The sequence below is a fragment of the Cydia strobilella genome, chromosome 7, assembly GCF_947568885.1.
Source record: "Cydia strobilella chromosome 7, ilCydStro3.1, whole genome shotgun sequence".
NCBI lineage: Eukaryota > Metazoa > Arthropoda > Insecta > Lepidoptera > Tortricidae > Cydia > Cydia strobilella.
This window is the reverse complement of record NC_086047.1, coordinates 3,450,490-3,477,631: the sequence shown is the minus strand read 5'-3', so window position 1 is coordinate 3,477,631 and position 27,142 is coordinate 3,450,490. Positions and strand designations below refer to the sequence as shown.

Here is a 27,142-nt window from a genome sequence, read left to right as displayed (position 1 = left end):
TTCGCCAGGAAGTATTTCTTTGTACTAAATCATTTACCTCATAAATAAATTGAAACAAACAGTTACAGAAAAATATTTATTAATCATTCAATCATTACATGGAATGAAGGCAAATTAAAATTCTTACGCCTATTTATTGTAACAATACAGATCACTCGTAATCGTAATACATATTTTTTTAATAACCAGCTTTTTCTACATTAAGAAAAAGACACTCGTTTTTATCACGATAATATAACGATTTATTTTTATAACATAACGACAAAATGTAACATAAAAGGGCCCGGTGAAAATTATGGTTATGGAACCCGCTGCCATAAGAACGATTAAAATAAAGCATAACAAATAACCAGCTTCGATTGGCGTAGACAAAAATTAATGGAGCATTCATTTCTCGTAATACTATCACAATTCTCAGATTTAACAATTAATAAAACATTCATATCGTATTATATTCTTAAAACACACAGTATATCACTATTTTTGTATATTTAAAGAGGTAGACCAGTGGAGTAGATATACGTGTAGTTGAGTATGAAAAAAAGTTATATAAATGCCATTCACAGTTATTTTCTTGCTAACAGTATTTTGTACTATAAGTTCACGTATGCAGTATAAAAAGTAGATAGTTCCGTACATAAACAATAGAAGGTAGTTTAGACTCCTTTCCCATCGTATTTTCTCAGAAACGTTCGTGTGTCAACCTGCAGTCAGCCTCAATACTTCTTGTACTGAGACTGACTTAATTAGTGATTTAAACCTTCACGATTTTTACTCATTATTATTCACAACGACGGGACTTAATCGCGTAAAATATAGTTGGTCAAGCAAATCTTGTCAGTAAATAGGAACAAAGAAAACTATACTCATCCTTTTCTTTTGGGTGCTAGTACTAGTGTAAGACAAAGATAGTATGATTCTCTCTGTCTATGTTTGAAATGAGACAGTCCCTTGACAAACTATAAGTTTTTAATTTTCGAGCCATTGAAGCCATTGAAATCAGTTTTAAGATCTCAACCAAATGGAACCCAGTAATTAGTTATGTAAGCGGAAACAAATATCCCAAGTTGAAAAATCGAATATCGTGTGTGTTATGTGTCGATCCGGTGACATCCCTAGTGCGAAAAACGTTCAAGTTAAAAAACAAAACTATTTTCGGGTAGTTCGAAAAACTCGCGCGCCCTGAAGATATTGATGTCAACTTTAGCCAGTCTTCTTTGAGACCACGGGGACAACGCCATCCTCGAAACGTCAAGAGGTAAATTTAAAACTTATTTTACGCGATTAAGTCCCGTCGGTGTGAATAATAATGACTGAAATAGCATGATACGTTCGTACTTTCCCGCGAAAATACAATGGGAAAGGACTATTCACTACTGTAATGTAGTTACAGAGTAAACAACAAGCAGATGCTTCAATACGTTGTAGTGATGTGATGACACGGGTGGGTGTATGACGTAGCCATTGATTACACAATAGACGCCTTAATACTTGTAGTTGAATTTCATCTGCAGCAGGTACTTGACGTTGACCTGCGCCACGTCGTATACGATGAATCTGAAGGTGTGCTAAGGAAAATATTCAATTACGTATGTAATGAACAAGTTTGAGAACAAATCAAATTATTTTATTAAATATTTTGATTTGTGTTTTTTTTTAAAGTAGTCACACTACTATATATAAATTAAAAACTGTAATAGATGTACGTATGTAATATTATATAATTAGTAGCTGGACAAATAACAACAAAGAGGTACAGGAGAATGTTACTAGGAATATCAGATAGTCTGTGCGGAAAGAGCAGAGTCGTGGAATGTAAGGGAGCCCATACCACAGGGCGGACACGCTATATATCTAAAATTATATTTGTGAACGGCACGTCTGTACACGCGGCATGCGTCATTGTGTGCGTAAGTTGCTTAAAAACAGTACTGAGCGGTCGGCAAGAGGTCGTCAATCCGCTGTCGCCGGGCGAGGTCATTCGAGTCGGGACGGAGCGGGGCGTGGTCGTTCTGTATGATAATATTACTATTACTTATTCTGTGCCCATACATTCTTCGTAATTAGAAAAAAACGGCGATTTGTTGAATAATCTAAAAAATTACCCGTTCAATAGGGAATATTATGCGAAACTGCGTAGGGGGCGCCACTACCACAATCTGGAGTTCATCGCGAAACAAGAAAATCGTAATTTCGTTATCTAACATAACATCTCTGTCACTCTAGCATATTCGAGCGATAATGAGGCAGATAGCGACATTCCGGATTCGCGTTTCCCGGTAGGTCCTCTGTAAACGAACCGCCTCGACGCATCAATGTGTTATATTTTATTATCTCTGAAAACTTGTCAAAATAGTAAATTTCGATGCTAGTGCGGAAAGTATGTCATCACTTCACGAGTACCGAGATATCTTGCCACAAGCCGCAGGCGAGTGGCAAGACTCGGGACGAGTGGAGAATGACATTTCCGCACGTGTATCGAACGACGGTTTTTAATAAGAAAAACAACAAGTTATAGACCTATGACAACAAGAGGTAAGTCAGGTGGTCTCTGCCTCCTGCTCCGGGAAATATGCGTGATTATATGTATGTATATATGAGCAGGCCTCCAACCCCCGCCCACCTGGGGGAGCATACACCTGCTGCGTGTGTGGCCGAGGGATCCTCTCTCGTATAGGGCTTTACAGCCACGAACGCAAGTGTCGTGACACTCGTAACCGCGATGCTGCTTGAAACATCTGACACAGATGACAAAGGCCTATTTATTATAATATTATATGTATGTATGAAAGGATACTCGTTGTAGAGCAGCGAAGTGTTGATGTTCCTGGTGACGGGCTTGCCGAGCGGCACGAGGGTCCCGCAGGGCAGGGTGGCGTGGTGCGCGGGGTCGGGCTGCGTGCGGCCCTGCCCCCACGCGCTGTGCGCGCCGGCCGGCAGCTTCTCGATGTACGTCGCCGCCGTGCACTCGCGCCTGGATACGAGATGATTCTTTCTTTTTCTTGATGGACTTGAGGGCGGTGTTGCCCGTAGCCAATGTCACGTAAAAGGGTAGGAACAAAATAAATGCTCTTAGAGCACGACGCTGTTCGGTGGTTGTTGTAGTTGTCTCGTAAAACCGATAGCTGGATTTTACGAGTAGCACGTGGACTACCGGCCGTTAACTTCAAAATGGTGGTTAAACACGCTTTGAGATTAATTCTCCATTCACTGCACACTACCACATTAGATTATTGTATAATAAAGCTATCGATATTACACTTTAAACAATATTAATGAGCAAAAAACAAAGGAATTAATCACGAGGCTACTATCAAGATGGCGTTCGAACCGGAAGTCTACGAGATGATTGTAGGTAAGGCACTGTCTGCCGGGATAGCACAGGATTAGCGCGAGAGTATCTCGCCGCGACATAGACTACCCGTCCCCCTTTAATTCATACAGTTAGTAAAAGACGGGTAGTATATCTCGCGGCGAGATACTGTCGCGTCAATCATGTGCTCGGCCTACTAAAACTCGCGCACGCACGACATGAAACTGTCGGCTAGGCTAAGGGTCGGTTGCACCAACTGTTTGTCATCGTTAAAGAGTTCGCTAAATTTTATAGTATGGAAAGTTTCATAGTAAACTGCCGCGGCGCGCCGGGTGACGTTGATCAGTCTGTCAAATGCGGATGGTGCAACTGGCACTAAATCTTATAAAATAATAAATTATAATGAATCGACACTAAAATCGAATTAAAAAAAAAACCGGCCAAGTGCGAGTCGGACTCGCGGAAGAAGGGTTCCGTACCATTATCTATAAAAACGGCAAAAAAATCACGTTTGTTGTATGGCTCCCATACAACAAACTTAAATATTTATTGTATTCTGTTTTTTAGTATTTGTTGTTATAGCGACAACAGAAATACATCATCTGTGAAAATTTCACCTGTCTAACTATCACGGTTCCTGAGATACAGACAGACAGACAGCAGAGTCTTAGTAATAGGGTCCCGTTTTACCCTTCGGGTACGGAACCCTAAAAAGAATGTTGCGTCAAAAACCCGTTCAAAGCAATTTTCCTTTCGAAATATGTAGAAAAACTGAAAAATCTTAATTAGTACATTTATCAAGTAACCAAAATCCAAGTTTACTATTAATTTTCAAATTTATTTATATGCTGAAAGTTCAGTAACACACTACTCTCTACTTTGATGGTTGCCGCTTAAGATCCTTCTACCCTCCGCTGTAGAGTCGTTGCTTATGTGAGATAATCTTTGTTGACGTTATGCAACCTCTAAATATTGTCAGATTTAAATTTCAGAATTAATTTTTAACAAGCAGAAACGTCTGCGATCGATGCTATTAAGCTTAGAATAAATTTAAAAGTGGAAAAATTACTGCCTTGGGTGAGACTTAAACTCCCGGCCTCTGGATCGATACTCCAGCGCTCTGCCAACTGAGCCACCAAGACCAATGGGTAGCACATCGTAACTGGTGAATTTCCAATATGACTTGGAACTCCGGTGGCCGTTTAAGAAGTGTAATACTCTTACGGTAGATGTCGCTAGGGTCCCCTAGACCCATATAGTGGGAAGATTTGCTGACTATGGATGAGGTCTTGGTGGCTCAATTGGCAGAGCGCTGGAGTATCGATCCAGAGGCCGTGAGTTCAAGTCTCACCCAAGGCAGTAATTTTTCCACTTTTAAATTTATTCTAAGCTTAAATTTCAGAGTTCCAGAATTCGAGCAAAATCCAAAATTCGGAAAAATTAAACATCCTACTGTCGGCGCCATTTTAAATTTAGAATTCCACCTGCATACAACAATTTTTCGCAACAAAGCTAATATGACTCACATGTTGCCCAGAGCGACCTCAGCGAGCAGCAAGACGCCCTGGGGGCTGCTCTTGCTGGTGCAGCAGTAGTTGGCCGACTTGGACACCATGTCGGCGAAGTAAATACCCTTGCCGAACATGTAGCCCGTCACCGGGGCCTCCGGCGGCGCGATACGTAGACCTGGACAGAGGAAAAATTGTTCATATAAAACTACGCTAACAAAAAAATTTTAGGAAAAATTTTCTTATTTAAACGTCATTAAAAAAAACTATAATATTAAAACTGAAACAAATCATATCTTCAAAATGTTCTTCTTTGGATTTGATACACAAACGTAAAGCTTAAAATTATCAGCAATCTTCTTCTCCCTAGCGTTATCCCCGCCTTTGCCAGGGTCCGCTTTCCTACTTGCCTTTCTCCACTTTGCTCGATCCTGGGCGTCCTCTCGCGTAAGCCCTTCTTCTTCTTTTGGTGCCGTGCCCATCTAATGGGCGTCGGCGGTCAGTATGGCATTCAGCTTTCTGGTCTTTGCTAATCTCTTGAGGGTGGCTGCGTCTTTTGTAAGTGTTCAGTCCTTAATGTTATCTATCCATTTATATCTAGGTCTACCTTTCCCTCTTCTTCCCTCGATAATTGTTTGTAATAAGTCGTATTTCTTATTTCTGTATATGTGACCCAGATAGGCTGTTTTTCGTCTCTTAATGATGTTGAGTATTTCTGGAATCTTCTTTATTCTACGCAGTACTTCTTTGTTCGTAACGTAAGGCGTAAGCCCGTTTGCGATCATATCCGCTTTCACGACATCGAGCCATCGCTTTTTTGGTCTAAGCAATATTTAAAAAAAATTGTCACCGTATTTTTGGGCCATCCATTAGTGCACAGCTAAAAAACGAAACAGTTACTCGTACAAGAAAAAACCGGTCAAGTGCGAGTCGGACTCGCGTTCCAAGGGTTCCGTTCATTACACAATTTTTAACAATGTATTATTTTATGTAAAATGTGTGAAATGTGTAAAATGTGTGTGTTTAAAAAACCCGTAGGGGTCGGATCAATAACTAAGTAATTAAATCCGACTCACGCTTGACTGCACATTTCTAATAGGTTTTCCTGTCATCTATAAGTAAAGAACTATTTTATGTATTTTTTTCAAAATTTTAGACCTAGTAGTTTCGGAGATAAAGGGAATCTTAGGATGGATAATTTTTTGCCTATTTTCTTGAATAACTTCTAAAATGTTTATCCTAAAATTATAAAAAATATATATTTGAAATTCTCACAATGAGCTCTTTCATTTGATATGTAACACGATATAGTTTGAAATTTTTTTAAATTCCTCTTTTACCCCCTAAAGTGGCCCCCATGTTTAGAATTCATTTGTTTACGTTACATGTCCATCTTTGGGTCACAAACTTACATATGTGTACCAAATTTCAACTTAATTGGTCTAGTAGTTTCGGAGAAAATAGGCTGTGACAGACGGACAGACAGACAGACGCACGAGTGATCCTATAAGGGTTCCGTTTTTTCCTTTTGAGGTACGGAACCCTAAAAACAACAATGAAATTATTGCTTTCAAATCATACGCAGATATTTAGTAGCTGTAGTTCGGAAGGATGTAGCAAATCGGTTGACAAACTGAAACCCTTGTTGGAAGCGCCAAGCGGTTGAATAAATGCCGCTTCAGGCATGGTCAATTTACGCTTTCAAAATAAAGAGACATGTGGCCGCCTCTTTGCACCAGGGACCGGACAACCCTTTCCGCGATAAAACCCTTTCATTGGGCAACACTTAAACACGGCTAACACATTGAAAGACTTTCCCTTTTGAACTGCAAGCCCATTCATACCCTTACCTTTGACTAACCCTTACCGAAAAGCTAACCAAAAATAAGGCTAGCTCTTAATAAGGGTTACCCTTATCTTTAAGCGCTTTTTATAAAGGTTTCCCTTTGCGTGAAAGAGACAGGATTAGTATATATCTACGGTAGTGTATGAAAAGGAAAGAAAATACGTGCCTAGTCAAAGAACGCCGCCGTCGCCGCCGACGATCGCTCGGATTCGAAGTAATGTGTGCTTTATGAACAAGGTAGACGACTTAAATTAGCATGCTTATATGCTAAAAGGGAAGCCCTTTATAAGGCTAACCCTTATAAGCAATATGCAAGGTGTTGGTGAGCGGATGATAAGGGTTTTGTAAGGGTATTTGGGCTACCGATTACTCAAATGTGGTAGCTTTATATAAGGGTTTTTAAAAGCAAAACAAAGGGTTTCGTCTGGCAAAGGGTATGGTGAGTTAACCCTTATGCAATACCCTTATAAAACCCCGATAAGGGATAGCGGGCCGGTCCCTGCTTTGCACGCCACGCCTGTCGTGCGCGGCGCCACACACAACCTTGTTGCAATGCACGAAGGTTGATATTGCGCTGCAGCCGCGCGCGTCAGTTGACGTCTTTGCTGGTCAAAAGGTTACAGTGCTACGCTTTTTTCATTTGGCAACATTGGGCCACCTGTTCATCAGTGGTATAATAAGTTAATAATAAAAGACAATAAGTGCACTAACCCTGCGACAGGATGCCCGCGAAGTTGGTGACGCGCGAGCCGTGCCACAGCAGACGGCGGTTGTGCAGTTTCCTGAACGGCTTGTAACGCTTCTCTTCGCCGTCACGCACCACTTTGAATACCTGACGAAAAATATTCATTATCACTCTTCACCAATATATATTTTAAGTTCATGCGTTCAAAATCGGTGTGAAGTGTGGACTAATAAATATGGTCATAGCCGTATTTGAAAGCGTATGTACATACCTCCTGTATCTCGAGCGTGTAGTTGGAGTGTGTGGCGGCGTGTGTGTTGGCGGTGTACGTGGCGATCATCTGGTACTCCGGCGAGCCCTTGTCCACGGGCACGATCTCGGCCTTCAGCTTCAGGTAGTGGGACTCTATGGGGCTTATGGTCTCGTTGGCGTCTGCAAATCGATGTTATATCAGTGATTTTTGTCGTATAAGGGCATTTTTTTCTAAGGAGATACACTCGACTTTTTTTCTAATGTAGGTAAATTTAATGTTTTTCCTACTGAAAATCACGAGCTCTTTCGATCCTACTAGGAGAAAAAAAAGCGTCCCAAGTTTTATTTTTCCATTCCGTTGCCATTTTTCAAACACTTTGTACGGCGGTAACGAAATGGAAAGTACGTCAAATGTATGACAATTTTGGGACATTATTTTTTTCCTAGGAGGTTGGATCAGCTCATGATTCTGAGTAGAAATAACATTAAATTTACTTACCTTCGAAGTGTATCACTTTACATAAAAATGTCCATAACAATAATCCAGTTCAGGGATATCTATTGCTGTACACGTGAACCAGCAGGCGTCCTACATAACATCAAATTTCTCTAAACGGTCACTCTGTGTTGGATCTATATCTCCTATTATAGATAACAGCCGGGCTAGCACATGATTGTCGCGACAGTATCTCGCCGCGAGATAGACTACCCGTCCCTCTTTAATTAATACAGTTAGAAAATGACGGGTAGTCTAATCTCGCGGCGAGATACTGTCGCGCCAATCATGTGCTTGGCCTACTGGGGTCAAAAAGCTCACGGGCTTTATCGAAGATACAAATAATAATAATAATAATTCAGCGTTGGGCTATAGTCCCCCCGCTGGAAATGCGGTTGGGGACTTCACATGGCTCAGAATGTTAGCCTTTTTGCTATCTTATAATTGGTGATGTACAGACATATATAGTTCGTTACATACATCACTTACAAAACTCACTTAAATACCTATTAGCCTATTACCTTACCAAAACTTAGTCTGAACAAAACAATTGTTTTAATAATCAAATTCTCACATAGCGACCCTGCCAAAAATTACAGGGCGTTTCATTTATGACCTATACTTAAGTTATTGGTGGTAATTACTGGGATTTTTTTTCTCAGCTGGGAACAGATGAAAATGAAATGAAATGAAAGCATTTATTTCGGATACAAATAATCCATATTATGTTAGTAGTAACTTATATTAGGTGTGTTAGTAGAAAGTCCGCGTAAGTCTGTCCATCCTCTCAGCGATCACCTTCAGGAGAGTGTTGGTAAAACAAATCTAACCCCCTTATTCATAAAACTACTGGCCTGATTTATTTAAATTATGTTTTATCTCTTTCTTACATATACATTAAGTCAAAATGACAGATAATGACAAAGGCCAGTAACGCGTTTATGAATAACGCAGTTAGATGTTACCACCGGTAACAAGTTTGTGGTAACTAGTGGGAATAGCCCGTTGCTACACTCGTTACCTGATTTAAGCATACTGTAGGCGATCTCGATCTCCAGCAGGTTGTCCAGCATCTCCGTCTTGGCCTTGATAATCTCGACGTTGTCCAGCAGCGGAGGGTTGTTCACGCCGAAATTGTGCGGCACAAGCGTGAAGAACCTGCGTACACATGATCGTTATAACTATACCTAGAACTCTTTCTAGCGCAATCGAGGGACAAATTGAATTATGGACATAACGTATCGATAAGCAAAGCAAGACAAAGATAAATATATAAAAGAAAGTTATATAATGGGTTGTAACTCACCGATTTTTATTCCTTTTTGTTTACTATATAGTATTTAGGATTTCAACGCAGCTGGCCAACTTTATTGTCACGCGTGCAATAGGACATTTAAGAACAAGTTCGGCCTGGCCAGCCACATTAGGGCTCACGCTAGACAACGTCCATAATGTTTATTTGGGGTCGCCGTCATCGAAAACGATGAGGAGGACTATATATATAGTATTTAGGATAAAGGAGTACTGTCATGGTAAATTCTGTAGCAACACTAAATTCACTACCATCTATCGACACACGATTAAAACTAAAAATATCAAGAAATGGATATATGTATATATGGATAAATGATTTTTTTATTTGTATCTATTATTTTTATATGATTTTGACCCATGTTCTTTCACTGACATGCGTTAAAATTGTTAAATAACAAACGAAACCGTCAACGCCATCTAATTGAGAATAGGCCAAAGGTGGTAAAACGTGGCGGCGCCATCTGTTCGAGAATCAAATTGTCTTTATTTCCGAGGCACGTTTTTTCCTTAGACTGTATACATCTTATACGGAGTTACATAGTCTTAGGTATTTAGTATACTTGACAATTACCATAGGTAAACTGGGACTGAAAAACTTACCTATTGGTAGCATCAATGATTTTGTTCTGGCTGGCCTGGCCCTTGTTCAGCAGGTCGAGCAGCTCGGACAACACCTTGTATCCAGCCTTAACTTGCTTCTTTGACAGTTTTCCCAATGGCATCTTCTCTGTGTCCAGCTAAAAAAATACCAAATGTTTGATTTGGTTGGTAACTGTATCATTAAACGACATAGCTCTGTTCTGTACATATACCAACGACAATTCATTATTTAACTTCCCGCAGTTTCACAATAGGTACTTCATTGTCCATCATCAAATTCCTTATTAAAACAAATTGATTTTGCTGCGGTACAATAATTATAGTATACAAGTATAAAACAGCACAGAACTAAGTCTTTTAACTCTCGGCTCTGTTTACAATAGGGTATTTGACTACTAGTCAAATCAGTTTCTTTTTTCGAACTGTCAAAACGATTTTGCTACTATGGAATTTATATAAAACACTAGCATGTGACGTCACTATCAAATTACCTACTCTTTATAGTTTTATACGGGTTTTAAAATAGAAATTGTGTCTAAAAATAACTGCTGTCTAAGTTTCTCTATTAATCTGTTGGTGCTTTATTTCATGTATTCTATATTCGGCTAAGGCTGATGTTTTTAATCCTCAAATATAAAGGGCCTTTATTATGTAGAAACTTCTTGCATTAAATACTGTTGGTAGTGGCGTAATTAGGCGTGGGCGAATGGGGCCTTCGCCCACGGCCTCGCACTTCGGGGGGCCTCGAAAGGTCAACCTTTTTATTAGGTACCTTGGGAAAACACATTGAAAAGGGCCTCGCAGATGTGGTTTTCGCCTACGGCTAGATTGGTTCACTCTACGCCACCAGGGGTGCGAAACTCCTTGCTTCGGGCAAACTCGGCTCCGTTCGGCTCAGCATTGCTCCGAGCCATTGCATTAGGGTTGACACCAGTGTTGGCCGAACGCTAATGCCATTAACCATTAAAAAGGTTAATGGCCATTAACCATTAGCCATTTAATTCGGATTAAAGTTAATTCGGATTAAATTTTTGAGACGTTAATGGCCATTGAAGTTAATTCGGATTAACTTTAATTCGGATTAACTTCAATGGCCATTAAAGTTTCAAAAAATTAATTAGAATTACTCTCAATTGCATTAACGTCTAATAAAATTACATTCGTGATATTTTAAAATGAGACAGCAAAATGACTCTGACTGAACCCTGGCAGTAGTAGCAGTACCTACCTACTACCTAGTAGAATTCTGGTTTGGTGCAACACAGACATACGCGGTTTTGGTCATTTAAATCGTCTTGATGAGCACTTCGGAAAGCCGTACCCATGATAGAGCTGATGCTGAACCCTGGCAGTACCTAATGGATCTAAGGTTTGGTGCAACATAGGCACACGCTGTTTTAGTCATCCGACTCGTCTTGATGAGCACTTCGGAGAGCCATACCCATGATAGAGCTGATGCTGAACCCTGGCAGTACCTAATGGATCTAAGGTTTGGTGCAACATAGGCACACGTTGTTTTAGTCATCCGACTCGTCTTGATGAGCACTTAGGAGAGCAGTACCCATGATAGAGCTGATGCTGAACCCTGGCAGTACCTAGTGGATCTAAGGTTTGGTGCAACATAGGCACACGCTGTTTTAGTCACCCGACTCGTCTTGATGAGCACTTAGGAGAGCAGTACCCATAATGGAGCTGATGCTGAACCCTGGCAGTACCTAGCGGAACTAAGGTTTGGTGCAACATAGGCACACGCTGTTTTAGTCATCCGACTCGTCTTGATGAGCACTTAGGAGAGCAGTACTCATGATAGAGCTGATGCTGAACCCTGGCACTACCTAGTGGATCTAAGGTTTGGTGCAACATAGGCACACGCTGTTTTAGTCACCCGACTCGTCTTGATGAGCACTTAGGAGAGCGGTACCCTTGATAGAGCTGATGCTGAACCCTGGCAGTACCTAGTGGATCTAAGGTTTGGTGCAACATAGGCACACGCTGTTTTAGTCACCCGACTCGTCTTGATGAGCACTTAGGAGAGCAGTACCCATGATAGAGCCGATGTTGAACCCTGGCAGTACCTAGTGGATCTAAGGTTTGGTGCAACGTGCAACATAGGCACACGCTGTTTTAGTCACCCGACTCGTCTTGATGAGCACTTAGGAGAGCAGTACCCATGATAGAGCTGATGCTGAACCCTGGCAGTACCTAGTGGATCTAAGGTTTGGTGCAACATAGGCACGCGCTGTTTAGGTCGTCCGACTGGTACTGCCAGGGTTCAGCATCAGCTCTATCATGGGTACTGCTCTCCTAAGTGCTCATCAAGACGTGTCGGACGACCTAAACAGTGCGTGCCAATGTTGCACCAAACCTTAGATCCACTAGGTACTGCCAGGGTTCAGCATCAGCTCTACCATGGGTACTGCTCTCCTAAGTGCTCATCAAGACGAGTCGGATGCCCAAAACAGCGCGTGCCTATATTGCACCAAACCTTAGATCCACTGGGTATTGCCAGGGTTCAGCATCAGCTCTATCATGGGTACCGCTCTCCTAAGTGCTCATCAAGACGAGTCGGATGACTAAAACAGCGTGTGCCTATGCTGCACCAAACCTTAGTTCCGCTAGGTACTGCCAGGGTTCAGCATCAGCTCCATTATGGGTACTGCTCTCCTAAGTGCTCATCAAGACGAGTCGGGTGACTAAAACAGCGTGTGCCTATGTTGCACCAAACCTTAGATCCACTAGGTAGTGCCAGGGTTCAGCATCAGCTCTATCATGGGTACTGCTCTCCTAAGTGCTCATCAAGACGAGTCGGATGACTAAAACAGCGTGTGCCTATGTTGCACCAATCCTTAGTTCCGCTAGGTACTGCCAGGGTTCAGCATCAGCTCCATTACGGGTACTGCTCTCCTAAGTGCTCATCAATACGAGTCGGGTGAATAAAACAGCGTGTGCCTATGTTGCACCAAACCTTAGATCAACTAGGTACTGCCAGGGTTCAGCATCAGCTCTATCATGAGTACTGCTCTCCTAAGTGCTCATCAAGACGAGTCGGGTGACTAAAACAGCGTGTGCCTATGTCGCACCAAACCTTAGATCCACTAGGTAGTGCCAGGGTTCAGCATCAGCTCTATCATGGGTACTGCTCTCCTAAGTACTCATCAAGACGAGTCGGATGACTAAAACAGCGTGTGCCTATGTTGCACCAAACCTTAGTTCCGCTAGGTACTGCCAGGGTTCAGCATCAGCTCCATTATGGGTACTGCTCTCCTAAGTGTTTATCAAGACGAGTCGGGTGACTAAAACAGCGTGTGCCTATGTTGCACCAAACCTTAGATCCACTAGGTAGTGCCAGGGTTCAGCATCAGCTCTATCATGGGTACTGCTCTCCTAAGTGCTCATCAAGACGAGTCGGATGACTAAAACAGCGTGTGCCTATGTTGCACCAAACCTTAGTTCCGCTAGGTACTGCCAGGGTTCAGCATCAGCTCCATTATGGGTACTGCTCTCCTAAGTGCTCATCAAGACGAGTCGGGTGACTAAAACAGCGTGTGCCTATGTTGCACAAAACCTTAGATCCACTAGGTACTGCCAGGGTTCAGCATTAGCTCTATCATGGGTACTGCTCTCCTAAGTGCTCATCAAGACGAGTCGGGTGACTAAAACAGCGTGTGCCTATGTTGCACCAAACCTTAGATCCACTAGGTACTGCCAGGGTTCAGCATCAGCTCTATCATGGGTACCGCTCTCCTAAGTGCTCATCAAGACGAGTCGGGTGACTAAAACAGCGTGTGCCTATGTTGCACCAAACCTTAGATCCACTAGGTACTGCCAGGGTTCAGCATCAGCTCTATCATGGGTACTGCTCTCCTAAGTGCTCATCAAGACGAGTCGGATGACTAAAACAGCGTGTGCCTATGTTGCACCAAACCTTAGATCCATTAGGTACTGCCAGGGTTCAGCATCAGCTCTATCATGGGTATGGCTCTCCGAAGTGCTCATCAAGACGAGTCGGATGACTAAAACAGCGTGTGCCTATGTTGCACCAAACCTTAGATCCATTAGGTACTGCCAGGGTTCAGCATCAGCTCTATCATGGGTACGGCTCTCCGAAGTGCTCATCAAGACGATTTAAATGACCAAAACCGCGTATGTCTGTGTTGCACCAAACCAGAATTCTACTAGGTAGTAGGTAGGTACTGCTACTACTGCCAGGGTTCAGTCAGGGTCATTATGCTGTCTCATTTTAAAATATCACGAATGTAATTTTATTAGACGTTAATGCAATTGAGAGTAATTCTAATTAATTTTTTGAAACTTTAATGGCCATTGAAGTTAATCCGAATTAAAGTTAATCCGAATTAACTTCAATGGCCATTAACGTCTCAAAAATTTAATCCGAATTAACTTTAATCCGAATTAACTTTAATCCGAATTAACTTTAATGCAATTGGTTAATGGCGGAAATAATGGTTAATAAAATTGATCAATGGTTAATTAAAATTAACAATTACGGCCAACACTGGTTGACACAGCATTACGTCCCTTTGCGTGCACGACCACAGACACAGAAATAAATATACCATAGAAGACGCAAATGCATCTACTTCGCGTGTCCGAACCCCGACCAAGCGTCGAGGTTGACCGTCGCTCTTTACAGTCCACGCGCGTCAGTTGTTGCAGCCGGACGTCCGTGAAAACTTAAAAAATGCTTCGCTGCATGATAATTAACTGCAACAGCCCCAAAATTGCGAGCACCCAAAGGCAAGAACATATTTCCTATCACAGATAGGTAATTTTAAAATTATATTATGCGTAAATTTTATATGAAAAAGTCGGCATGCTTGGTTTCAATACAAATCGTGGTATTTGCGTCATCTAGCGTATATATTAAATCTGTGACCACAGATAAGATAATGACTTGAATTTTGACAACCCTAAATAGCCGAAAGGGATAGTGCCATATATTACAAAGGAACAACATGATTCGACCCTGAACCGCTGTCAGATAACGGTTTTGTAAGAAGTTTCCTTTCTGTACGGTAGTACTATTATTTATTCTGTGACGCCACTAACTGTTGTTTATGAATAAAGCGGCATCTAAATCTATGACAAGTGTTTATATCTGGTACAGTTTAAATCAAATATATTTTTTTTTTTTTATATGTGATGATGATGCTCTCCTGACCGATTTCGGCCACAGCGACTGTGCTGCTCTGGAGTAGGCAATTTTTAATTCGCGTTATTAGCGTGTAGCTGGTCCGCTCTCTGGTGCGCCCTTAGGTGGCTCACGTACCCTATCTTCTTGCTAAATACTCGAGCGCATTTTGGGCACGTCAGCGCACCACCTACATAGTTGTAGGGAATTGAGGTTGAATATATGTAGTAAATAGAGGATACCTCGAACTCAAGCAATGTCTTCTTCATGACAGCAATGTCGAAGATGTGCGTGATCAGTTTCTGGACCGGCATCGGCAGCTTGCACGCCGAGTCCGTGTGGAGCGGCGCCGCTTTCGACTCCTCCTCCTCGTAGTCCACCTCCACTGGATAGTATGCACCTGGGACCTGAAATAAGACAACAAATATGGATGATGACACATGATGAATTTTATAACAAAATCTAGGAACATAGATAGGAAATGAGCAATTTATCACAATAATGTAGATAATAAAATAATATATGGAAATAATACAAAAATACAGGACTTGAAAGTTTCAAAATTTAAGATTTTTTTTTCGCGTCCAAAAAAATAATGGTACCATTTTATCCAAAAAAAAAAGATTGTATTGCAACTATATACATAAACGTAATATTTCACCGACAAAAACGCAATTTTCTTGTTTTGTCCATACATTCAAAATGGGCTCTCAGTGACCTTGACGTCACGTTCACTTATCGTTTAGATAGGAGCGTTTCAGAGTGAAGTACGACTGTCGGACTTTGACTATCATTTCTGACTTTTGTATTGCTTTGATGCAATGGGTCCCATATAGACATTTGATCCTAAAAATAAACCTGATCGATTGATACCATTAATGAAAATTTGTCATCTAGCCTATTATTAGTGTCCGACAGAAACCGGATTTTTTGCCGTAACCTTAGGTTCGGTTTAGCTTTAGTTTCAGTCGAAACCGAACCTTCGGCCGAAACATTTTTTTTTTATATACTACGTCGGTGGCAAACAAGCATACGGCCCGCCTGATGTTAAGCAGTCTCCATAGGCCTGCAACTCCAGAGGAGTTACATGCGCGTTGCCGACCCTAACACTCCTCTCCCTCGAGCTCTGGCAACCTTACTCACCGGCAGGAACATAACACTATTAGTAGGGTCTAGTGTTATTTGGCTGCGGTTTTCTGTAAGGTGGAAGTACCTCCCCAGTTGGGCTCTGCTCTAGATCTGGAATGACATCCGCTGTCCTGTGCCCTACCACACAAAGCGAGATGTCATTCACAGTGCCCATACCTCTCTTTTGGACGTAGTTTAAGGACATACCCGGGTCCAATGGGAATGGGAAACATGATTCATCATTATCATATCAGCCAGAGGACGTACACTGCCGGACATAGGCCTCCCCCAAAGAGTGCCACAATGACCGGTCTTGCGCCACCCGCATCCAGACAAATGATTATTATGCCGATACCTGCCGAAATCAAAACTGACAAATTCTGGAATTTTAATCTCGTATGGATAATTTTGTTTTACAAAATGGTATGACCTAAAGCCACATTAAGATGACATACCTTCCTAATATGTTTCCTGTGCGGATCAAAGAAGTCCTGAGCTTTCTCTTCGTAGAGCTCCTCAAACTTCATAACGGCCTCGTCCACGGAGCGGCAGTCCTCCAGCTTGTTGCTGCCGATGGTGGTTCCGATGCGGCCCCAGGCGCGGAAGAACCAGTACCTGTAACACACAACTTATTGTAAACTAGATCAGACATCAGACGTCAGCAAACCACGGAACGCGAGCAGCATGCGACTCCTTGGAACTCAATTGCGGCTCTTCAAGACATCTAAATGAAACCGGCCAAGTGCGAGTCGGACTCGCGTACCGAGGGTTCCGTACTTTTTAGTATTTGTTGTTATAGCGGCAACAGAAATACATCATCTTCATGAGATACAGCCTGGTGACAGACAGACAGACAGAGATACGTACTTCTCTTCGTCATCCGCTTCAAGCACCTGCATCTTGTAGTAGGAGTTCTTCTGAGCCACGACGTCTGTCTTGGTCGCGTTATAGATGGGCCACGTCAAGACCACTCTCGTCTACTTCTCCCTGGATAATATCTTACAACTAAGATACGTACTTCTCTCCGTCATCCGCTTCAAGCACCTGCATCTTGTAGTAGGAGTTCTTCTGAGCCACGACGTCTGTCTTGCCCAGGACTACTGTGTATTTAGTGCCCATCATATCGTCGCAGTATACGTGGGCCACGTCTTCTAGACCACTGGCGGGGTCTACAGCTGTGCCACCTGTACACAATATTTTTTTTTATAATGGCTTGATGGACGCATTTGTCGCATGATAGAAAAGTGTTCACCTCTTTTTTTTTTTACTAGCCTAATTTAGTGTCCCACTGCTGGGCAAAGGCCTCCCCTCGTTTCCTCCACTCGACCCTGTCGTTTGTAGTGTCCCGCCAATCCGGATAAAATGCGTCTAAGTCGTCCCGCCATCTCCTTTTCGGCCTGCCTGCACCCCGGCCAGCACCATCTATGGTGTTCCGTGGGTCCCACTCGGTAACCATTTTGGCCCACCTTTCAGGGTGCATGCGGCAGACATGCCCAGCCCAGTCCCACTTAAGCTTAGCGGTCTGGACACCTACATCTACAACTCGAGTTCTGGAGCGCAGTTCCGTGTTTCTGATTCTATCAGTTCTGCGAACACCTAGTATACTGCGCTCCATCGCTCGCTGGCAAACCTTGAGTTTGGACTTTAACACCTCAGTTAATCTTATTAAACCTCTTATTAAACCAACAAATTGATAAAAAGATAGAAACTACAATCTAAACTCTGATACGCCAACCGTAGAAAATTACACAGTGAAAATGAAGAAAAATAAAATTAAATATAGTATGTCACTAAAGATAAAAGTTAGTTAGACGTTTCTGTACTGGTCGTCAAATATCTAAATCAGTTAACTAAAGAGGTTGACAAATGATTAATTATTACGAAAATACTAATTGAAAACATACTCTATGTAGCGTGACGTAATTTTTAGGGTTCCGTACCTCAAGAGGAAAAAACGGAACCGTTATAGGATCACTCGTGCGTCTGTCTGTCTGTCCGTCTGTCACAGCCTATTTTCTCCGAAACTACTGGACCAATTAAGTTAAAATTTGGTATACATATGTAAGTTTGTGACTTAAAGACGGACATGTAACGCAAAACAAATGAATTTTAAACACCGGGTCCACTTTTGGGGGGTAAATGACAAAATTAAAAAAAGAAGTTTTTCTAACTATATCATGTTACATATCAAATGAAAGAGCTCATTATGAAAATCTCAAATATGTGTATTTTTATTATAATTTTAGGATAAACAGTTTAGAAGTTATTCAAGAAAATAGGCAAAAACTGACCATTCCCCCCTTTATCTCCGAAACTACTGGGTCTAAAATTTTGAAAAAAATACACAAAATAGTTCTTTACCTATAGATCACAGGAAAGTCAAGCGTGAGTCGGTCTTAATTATTTAGTTTTTGATCCGACCCCTACGGTTTTTTTAAAACATCTCACGTTTCACATAAAAAATAGCTACATTGTTAAAAGTTGTGTAATGTACGGAACCCTTGGAACGCGAGTCCGACTCGCACTTGGCCGGTTTTTTCCCTCAACGGCATGAAATGTACGGGCGCTGCTTATAACTAAATATATTTAACAGGTGTTTATTTTTTCCCATAAAGTTTTAAGTTATAATATATTGTTTATCCGCATTTTCGTTAGTCATAATTTGGTTCTTCTCAGAAACGCGTAACTTTTCAGGATTGCTATATAACAAACCTAACCTATCTATAGGATAACCTTACGAAAATCCTGAAAAGTTAACGGTTTCAAAATTATGACTAATAAAAAACTGAATCATTACATTATGACTTTCAATAATTATGTCAACCAAATGGACCCCATATTTAACAGTTTATTTTACTATTAAATAAGTACCCACCTTTGAGTTTTAGTTTGGTGGGTGCAGATTTCGTGGACTTGTACATACTACCAGACTTGTAAATAGACTTTCCATCAATTACATCTTGTGGCACTCGCTTTGCTGGCTGTACAAATAAAAAACAAAAAATAAAAAAATAAAAAGTGAGTTGCATTTTGCAAGTACTTACTAAAAACAACATTTGAAACTGAACACGAGAAAAGTTTATGTCGTTGTAATAAAAATTGTGAATAGAAAAATGTGCTACTTACATCAGATCCCCAATCAGCAATGTTGTGTTCCTTGATCAGCTCTAGAGTCTTGGCTATGGATCCCGTCTCTGGGTCAATCAGATCGAAAAAGCTTGGTTCCACTACCTACAAGAAGCATTTCATCATGATAATCAAATTTTTATCATCCGAGAAAGACAAATTAATATTTGACCACGCCATTATGATACAATACTCTTTAGAAAAACAGTAGTCTTGATGACGCCAATAAATGTAGTTATAAACAATATCATAAAAAAATAAATAAAAAAAAAATCATTTATGACACGGCCATCCTGACATTTTGCACGTCCTCGTGTGCACAAGTGCCGTCCTACTCAACATCAAAGGTTTGATAGGTTTCCTCGAGGAGCTGGGCTGGCAGGACTAGCCCACCCCCATGTCACGCAAAATAGGCGCCAGTCGTCGAGTTGCGGAAAATCGCCTGAACTACAATACAATACAAGTGCCGTCTAGCCTCTGGAATACTTCAACTTAGCTCTATCTTGATATTAACTCATCTTCACCAACAAAAACACAACACTACACAGCACAAATAACAATTTATTCTCCAACTTGACCTACCTCGATATCAGCCCTCTTTACGTCATCCATCTTGTTGTTAATCTTTCCATAGGTGTCAAGCTGATCCTTAGTAGACACTACAGCAGCGAGTGTATCAGTGATCTTGCTGGTGACCAGCCCGCCCAGCTTGAGGATGCGGTGTTTCAGCTTCTCCTTGTCGGTCTTCAGCCTGCCGTACATGAAGAACTGGAGGTTCTTCAGTGGGGGGATTGGAATGTTTTTCTTGATTCTGAGGACAAATGGTTTTGGTTTCTTGAAAAGGTCTCAAAATCCGAAATAGCTATTATGATTTTGATCTATATAGATTAGAGATTGAAGCTGTTTTTGGATAGGCATTATTTAAGGTTTATTTCCTTTCATTCAGTACGGATGGTTTCAGCAGTCAACTACACAATAGGATTGTTCTAAAACAAAACCGGCCCAGTGCGAATCGGACTCGCCCACCGAGGGTTCCGTACTTTTTAGTATTTGTTGTTATAGCGGCAACAGAAATACATCATTTGTGAAAATTTCACCTATCACGGTACATGAGATACAGACAGACAGACGGACAGTAGTCTTAGTAATAGGGTCCCGTTTTTACCCTTTGGGTGCGGAACCCTAAAAATTACAAAAAATGCTTTTACTTACCACATTCTATGCGAATAAAGAACTTTTGCCGATGATCCGAAAAATTCACTATTTGCAACTTACTCGTCTTAAGGCTCTTTTTTCTTGACAATAATCTGCGGCGGCGGCGGCTCGTTCTCGATGCCCTTCCTGGGCTTGAACCTTTTGAAGGCCTCGCCGTCCTTGAACGGGGCAGGCACCTTCATGACTGCGCCTCGGCTCTTTAAGCCACGTAGCTACACTTTTAACATATTTACTTACACGTCTTGAGGCTCTTCTTTCTTGACAATGATCTGCGGCGGCGGCGCGTTCTCGAAGAGCCGCACGCCCTTCTTGGGCTTCAACCTTTTGAAGGCACTACCGTCCTTGAACGCGGCGGGTATCTTCATGGGTTTGCGTTCCGGCTCTTTGGTCACGTAGCTGCATTTTGTCCATTCGCTTACGTTACCTTAAAACATCTTATTATAGTGGTAGATCGACTTTCTTAATTTTAAAATATTAAAAGGTACACGTTAGACACTAGACTAAGTTAGCCCCGGAAAATAGTAATACTTATTTATGAAGAAAAGTTTTTAGTATTACGAACAAGTTGACATCAAATAATATATTCAGGTGTACCTGTACACTTGTAACCGAAGGTATCAAGCACAAGCTGGTCCTTGCACTCGGGACAAGGTTCGAGCGCCCCGAACGCCATAATATCCGCCAGCATGTCACGGCACTGCGGGTTACATAAAAGGAATGTTAAATACCAAACATATTTGCTTGTAGAAAAAGGTCAGTCTGTGAAAAAATCGTGCTACAGATTTTGACAACGGAACTAGGCCGTAGCTTTTAATGGCGCCACATATTGTGATAACTCAATTGTCTAAGCAACTTTTGACAATAGTTACCGCATAGTTTTTTCGAGTTTCATAATTTTGTCGCATCCAGCGACATCTACTTGTAAAGAGACCTTTCAAAATGCCCTGAATCAATGATTATCACTTACCTCGTCATTGCCGGGCACAACCTTCTGGTTATTCGCTTCCAGAATATCCTGGATATCTTTCTTGCTGTAATCCTGCAGGGCATCCCTGTACTTGAAGAACAGCTTGTTTTGGGCTTCAAGTTTCTTCTCTAGTGCCTTTTCTTCCTTTAACTCTTTCTCGTCCTTTGGCTCTGCTTTTAGTTTCTTTATCGGAACTTCTTCGCCTTTCAGTGGTCTAAAACAAACGAAGACTGTATTATGAAATAACTAAATCTAAATCTAGATTATCTATAAAAAAAATTGTTTCTAAATAAAATTTACAAAAGAACTTTAAATATAGAACGGTGTTTTTAACCTATGGATGGATATGTTGTGACACCCTCTATAAGGGCGTACAAGATGCTTGCAAAGCCTTAGTCAAATTGAGAGTTAAGTTGAACAATACTGTCTTCACTTTTTCTGTCCCTATGTCCTCAAAAGCAACCTCATCATTTTCTACATCACTCACTTAATTGCTTCCTTAACCATTTTCTGGTCATCATTCTTCAAGGTCTTGAAGCCTGGCAGGTCCTCCCCGCCAGCCATGTAGAGAAGCTCGCCGCGGGCCTCAGCGAAACACTTGACATGGTGCCATAGTGGCTGCCCGCCATACTTTTGACCGATTTCAGTGTCATACACAGTTTTCGAAATACGGACTTCATCCTGTTAATATAAATTGAAAGCGTTTAAATTGTATGAACAAAACTTCCGTGACACTTGCGTGTTTTCAGTCAAAGACCCATTTTAATACATTTAGAGGTCCGAGCCTCTGCTTGACCCACCTTGAGATTACGATCGGCTTTTCCCCAAGTAAATCGTCCTACTTATTTATATGCTAAGATCTATCAGATATAAATGTGACGTTTTCAACCAAAAGGTACCACATTGTCTCTTGTTGATAAGGTTGATTTCTAATTGAAGCTATATGGAAATAGCGCCTTACTGACAAGCGACAATAAATACCCTTTTGGTTGAAAATGGCACAAATAGTTTTAGGGTTAAAAAAACAAAAAGGATGGATGTTATTACCTTACAAATCTTAATATCACAGTGTTTGCAGGTAGCTCTGCTGGATTTAGAGTACTCTATGAAGAAATCCTTGAGGGCCGCAAGACTCGCAGCGGCAGAAGCGTCCGCGTTGGCTCTCTTCTTACCCTTGCCCTTCCCTTTGCCTTTTTCTACTGGCATCACTATGCCAGTTAGGTTTTCTGTGTACAAAAGCGTCATTTTTAAAATAATATGGTCATATTAGGCTAATACGTCGCGTAGTTAACACCAAATTACTATTGGAGTGTGCCATGCCATGAATACAAGAGGCCAAGGCTCGGAACCGGTTTTTTCTTCATACAATAATATACGTTCGTTTTCGTTTTTTGGTTTATTATTTCACTAGCTTTTGCCCGCGACTTCGTCTGAGTGGACTTAGTAACAGCAGCTAAAGTATAGCGCCTGGAAAAATTCTCATAGCAATTATTCAATTTGAGCATATTATGCACACAAATTAGCAGGCACTTCATTAATTATCTCAATTCCACCCCGCTTTTTACTTTCTTAAGGGATGATTTTCGGGATAAAAACTATCCTATGTCCTTCTCAGGGACTCAACCTATCTCTGCTAAATTTCATCTAAATCGATTCAGCGGTTTAAGCGTGAAGAGGGAACACACAGACAGAAAGAAAGAGAGAGACAGACAGACAGACTTTCGCATTTATAATATTAGTATGGATTTTTTAGCTTAGAAATTTCTTACGGTTTCAGTTTTTTAAGTGCGTGCGCTTATAAAGAATGCCGTACGTTACATTTTTTGCGGTTGCGGAACCGCTTTTAAAAACCGCAGCGCGTTCTAAGCCTTAATAGATTGTCCCAATCTAATAATATGAAGTTGTTACCTAAATACATGATTCAGTCCTACGTAAAGAGCATTAAATAATTAGAAATATTAGGCTATTTCGGGTTTAAAAAAAAAAAACGTTTCCGAGCCCTGCAAGAGGCTCCAACTCTTACTCATTTCTTGTATTTTTAGAGTAGTTGTATTGAATATTATTTACTGCTAGCTGACTTTATAGAATACTAGCTTTTGCCCACGACTTCGTCTGCGTGGATTTAGTAATTTGGGTAGATTATTTTTTATCCAATCTGCCTTTTATTGATTTCCCATACAATTTCCACCCCCTTAAAGGATGGTTTCTGGGATAAATCTACCCTATGTCCTTCCCCGGGACTCAAAGTATCTCTATACCAAATTTCAACTAAATTGGTTCAGCATGAAGAGGTAACAGACAGACGGACACACTTTTGCATTTATAATATAAGTATGGATTATTCAATAAAATTATCCCTTCAAGTGGCAGGAACCAGCTCCCAGACAATTACATCAATTAAAACTAAGCTAGTGATATGCTGTGCTCTTACAGGGTCCATGTGAGACATTGTATATTATAATTTACATCTATACTGTACCATGGTTGAAATAAAGAATTATGAATTATATACATATATTTTTTTTTTTATTAAAATAATATCATAGTTCCAACAGCTCAACAATAATGTATGCCACTTGAAGGATTATGAATTCGCTGAGGCAATATCATACCTATAGAGTCAGACCAAGTTAACTCTGCATATACTTGACAAAGTATGGGAGTGCCATCATAATCATGTCAAATTCCTATGAAAATATGTTTATAGTCCACATATTGTCATTTCAAAGTTGGTGCTGAGTTAACTTAGATGGAATCTAGGTGAGAAAAGATAAAATATTTCTCTGTTAGTGTATTACTGTATACAGTATGAATGTTTATAAACACCATGACATTAATGATTTGGCATTTTTAGCAAAATTTAAGCAATGATATTTTGAACAATAAATAGGTGTGGCAAAGGTCAAAAAGTTCTCCCAACCCAACATCAATAGCCGGGTCCACACAGAGCGTGTTGTATCGCCATCTTTAGACTTGCCTCACGCGCGCCGCCTCAACCGAGGCAAATCTACACTGGCCGTTTTGTGCACGAGGAAATTGCCTCGCGCGTATGCTCACTCTGTGTGGACCCGGCTAATGAAGGATAATTTTATTAATTGATCTCTATTCTTTATTGTATTGCAGTCATGCTCATTTTACATTGCATATATAGTTTGTCAAGGGACTGTCTCATTTCAGGTGTAGATGGAGAGTCATACTGTCTTTGTCTTGCACTGGTGCTGGCGCCCAGAAGAAGGGGATGAGTGTAGTTTTTTTGTTATTTACTGACAAGATTTGCTTGACCAACTATACATACAACTCTAGGTAGGTAGGTAGATCTTGGTTAGTGGTATCAACAGATTTTTTTTATATTCAATAATGCAATATAACGAAAGATATATTTACCAATTGCTTCCTTAATCCTCTTCTGATCTCCATGTCGCAGTTTATTAAAGTTCCCAATGTCGCTCGTGATCTTCGGCCGTTGCTTTCGGAAGAAACACTCTTCATGGTGCCAGTTAGGTTGTTTTCCATCATGAAACGCGGACTACAAAATAAATTCGATTAGTGCCTCTTTTCAGCGCTTCTCTTGGCCCGGAAGTGGACTCTTATGAAAAAATAAAATTTGTAACTCATACCTGCACCATTACCGCGATTCTTAACGCTCCTTGGTCAATCTTTTGTTTACACCCTTTGCAACCGGCCCGCCCCGATTTAGCATACTCCGCTTGATAAGGTAATTCAGCCATTTTACAACAATAAAAATAAAAATAAACTTCTATCCAAGAGTTGAATAATAGATGGAGAAACACGACGAACACGACGAGGAAAATATAACGAACTTTGACAACTCAAAATACCATTAGTGCAAGAACAGAAGGCGCGCCGGCCGGCAGTGCGCAGTGCTGTAGCTGTGGTTGTGGCGCCACTGGCGCCGGCTCGAACAGGGTTGCTAGGTGAGTGGAAGTGAATTACCGTACTTACAGTACAGCCGAAGAAAAACACAAATTTAAAAAATGTAGATGCGAAGGTTAGGCTACTGACGAAGTTGTTTGACAGACTATACGTGTCGAAATTATAGTTTGGCACGCCAAAAAAACTACTTAGACAACACTATTTTTAATTTATATTTACAAAAAAATGTTTTAAAGTAACTAGAACCATAGAGAATTGTGTATTTAGTTTTTAGTTTCAAAGGATTTGGAGGAATTTTTTACATTTTCGACACCATAGCCTTACCCCCAAGGAACCTAACGCCTAGGTTTTTGGGGTAACATCGAAAAAATAGCGTCCGACCGAGGTTTCGGTTTCGGCAGGTTTTGGCACAAATAGTAGATTGTGTCACAAGGGAGCAAAATGGCGTGGGCGTACATTAAATCCTGTACGAAGCGAAGGATTCTAAAATAGAATCCTAAGCGTAGTAAGGAATTCAGTATTTTAATGCCCAAGGTGAAAATAATTTTTCCCCTTACTAGCTCGGAAAGCCGTCTTTTATCCTTTAAAACAAGCGGGGAAAAACGCATTTTATCCACTAGTGGGGAAAGTAATTTAACCTTGGATGGAGCGTGTTTAAGTAGCTTTTGACAGATAACAAAACGTAAAACGCTCATAATAATGGTTCGTTCGATATTAATTATCATTAAATAAATGGTTTGAGAATTTAATAAAAATACCAAATTTAGCTTTGTTTAATGATTTTAAATCATTAACCTTAAATTTCATAAGAAACATTTGTTTTTTTAAATGATGTTGAATGTAATTCTGAACGCACAAGTTGAGTCGATGCAATTTCAAAACGCATCGTCAGAAATGTCAACATTGTCAACAAAAAATTTCTCACCTAAAAAACGCAACAATACATAACTTCCAGAGTTTTCTGTTATAATATCGTATTATGAAGATGATCTAACGTCTGTGGATGTTGCACTTTCCTCGCTATAGTGAGGGGAAAAGTTTTGTGTTACACACGGGAGCAAATGTATTTTACTTCTCATGTGTTGAAACACTCGCGGGTAAAATACAACTTTGCACCCTTGTATAACAAATAACTATTGCTACCATGTGACATGTGACACATACCTACTGCTTTTGCTTTACACACACCTATGAGGAAATTATAGTTTCAAAATATTTTTAGCTAAAAAATAGTATGTAAAAAGGTAAAAATAATGTCCTAGATAGAACAGAAAAGTGCCACTTGAATAGTTGATGTGAAAAATCATGTTTCGGACGAAGGTTCGTTCAACTTGTCATCACTCATCTGCCTTTCTATCGCTCTCGATTTTTCGATGTTAGCAGTAAGCCTTCTGATCTGTTTCAATGTAGGTTGATAATGCTGAGTTCAGTGAACATTCTGTGGGCTTCACGAGTCTCTAAAATATTTAAAGTTCGACCAAGACAAGTCTGCAACGATTTTGATAGCACACGCAGTGCTAGTGTTATTTTAAACGTCAAACTTCTCTGAAATTGTGAAATATAAATAACACTTGCATAGCGTATGCTATCAAAATCGTTGCAGACTTTTCTTGGTCTAACTTTCTACCTATATGGAAAAGTTCTCA

General features: G+C 40.7%; 1 protein-coding gene across 1 annotated transcript; it reads right to left on the bottom strand.

Moving 5' to 3' along the window:
* Window positions 1-62: 62 nt before the first annotated feature.
* On the bottom strand, window positions 63-25,481 carry LOC134742934 (poly [ADP-ribose] polymerase). The gene is made up of 20 exons (XM_063676150.1): window positions 25,220-25,481; window positions 24,987-25,128; window positions 22,650-22,828; window positions 22,090-22,283; window positions 21,603-21,816; window positions 21,230-21,332; window positions 20,873-21,059; window positions 20,003-20,231; window positions 19,421-19,525; window positions 19,170-19,275; window positions 17,313-17,478; window positions 16,750-16,909; window positions 15,409-15,573; window positions 10,015-10,151; window positions 9,122-9,258; window positions 7,624-7,784; window positions 7,379-7,499; window positions 4,840-4,999; window positions 2,798-2,974; window positions 63-1,557 (listed from the first exon to the last, which is right to left on the bottom strand). The coding sequence occupies exons 1-20, from the start codon at window positions 25,328-25,330 to the stop codon at window positions 1,485-1,487; spliced, it is 3,027 nt and encodes a 1,008-aa protein (XP_063532220.1). The 5' UTR covers window positions 25,331-25,481; the 3' UTR covers window positions 63-1,484.
* Between the last annotated feature and the right edge of the window lie 1,661 nt (window positions 25,482-27,142).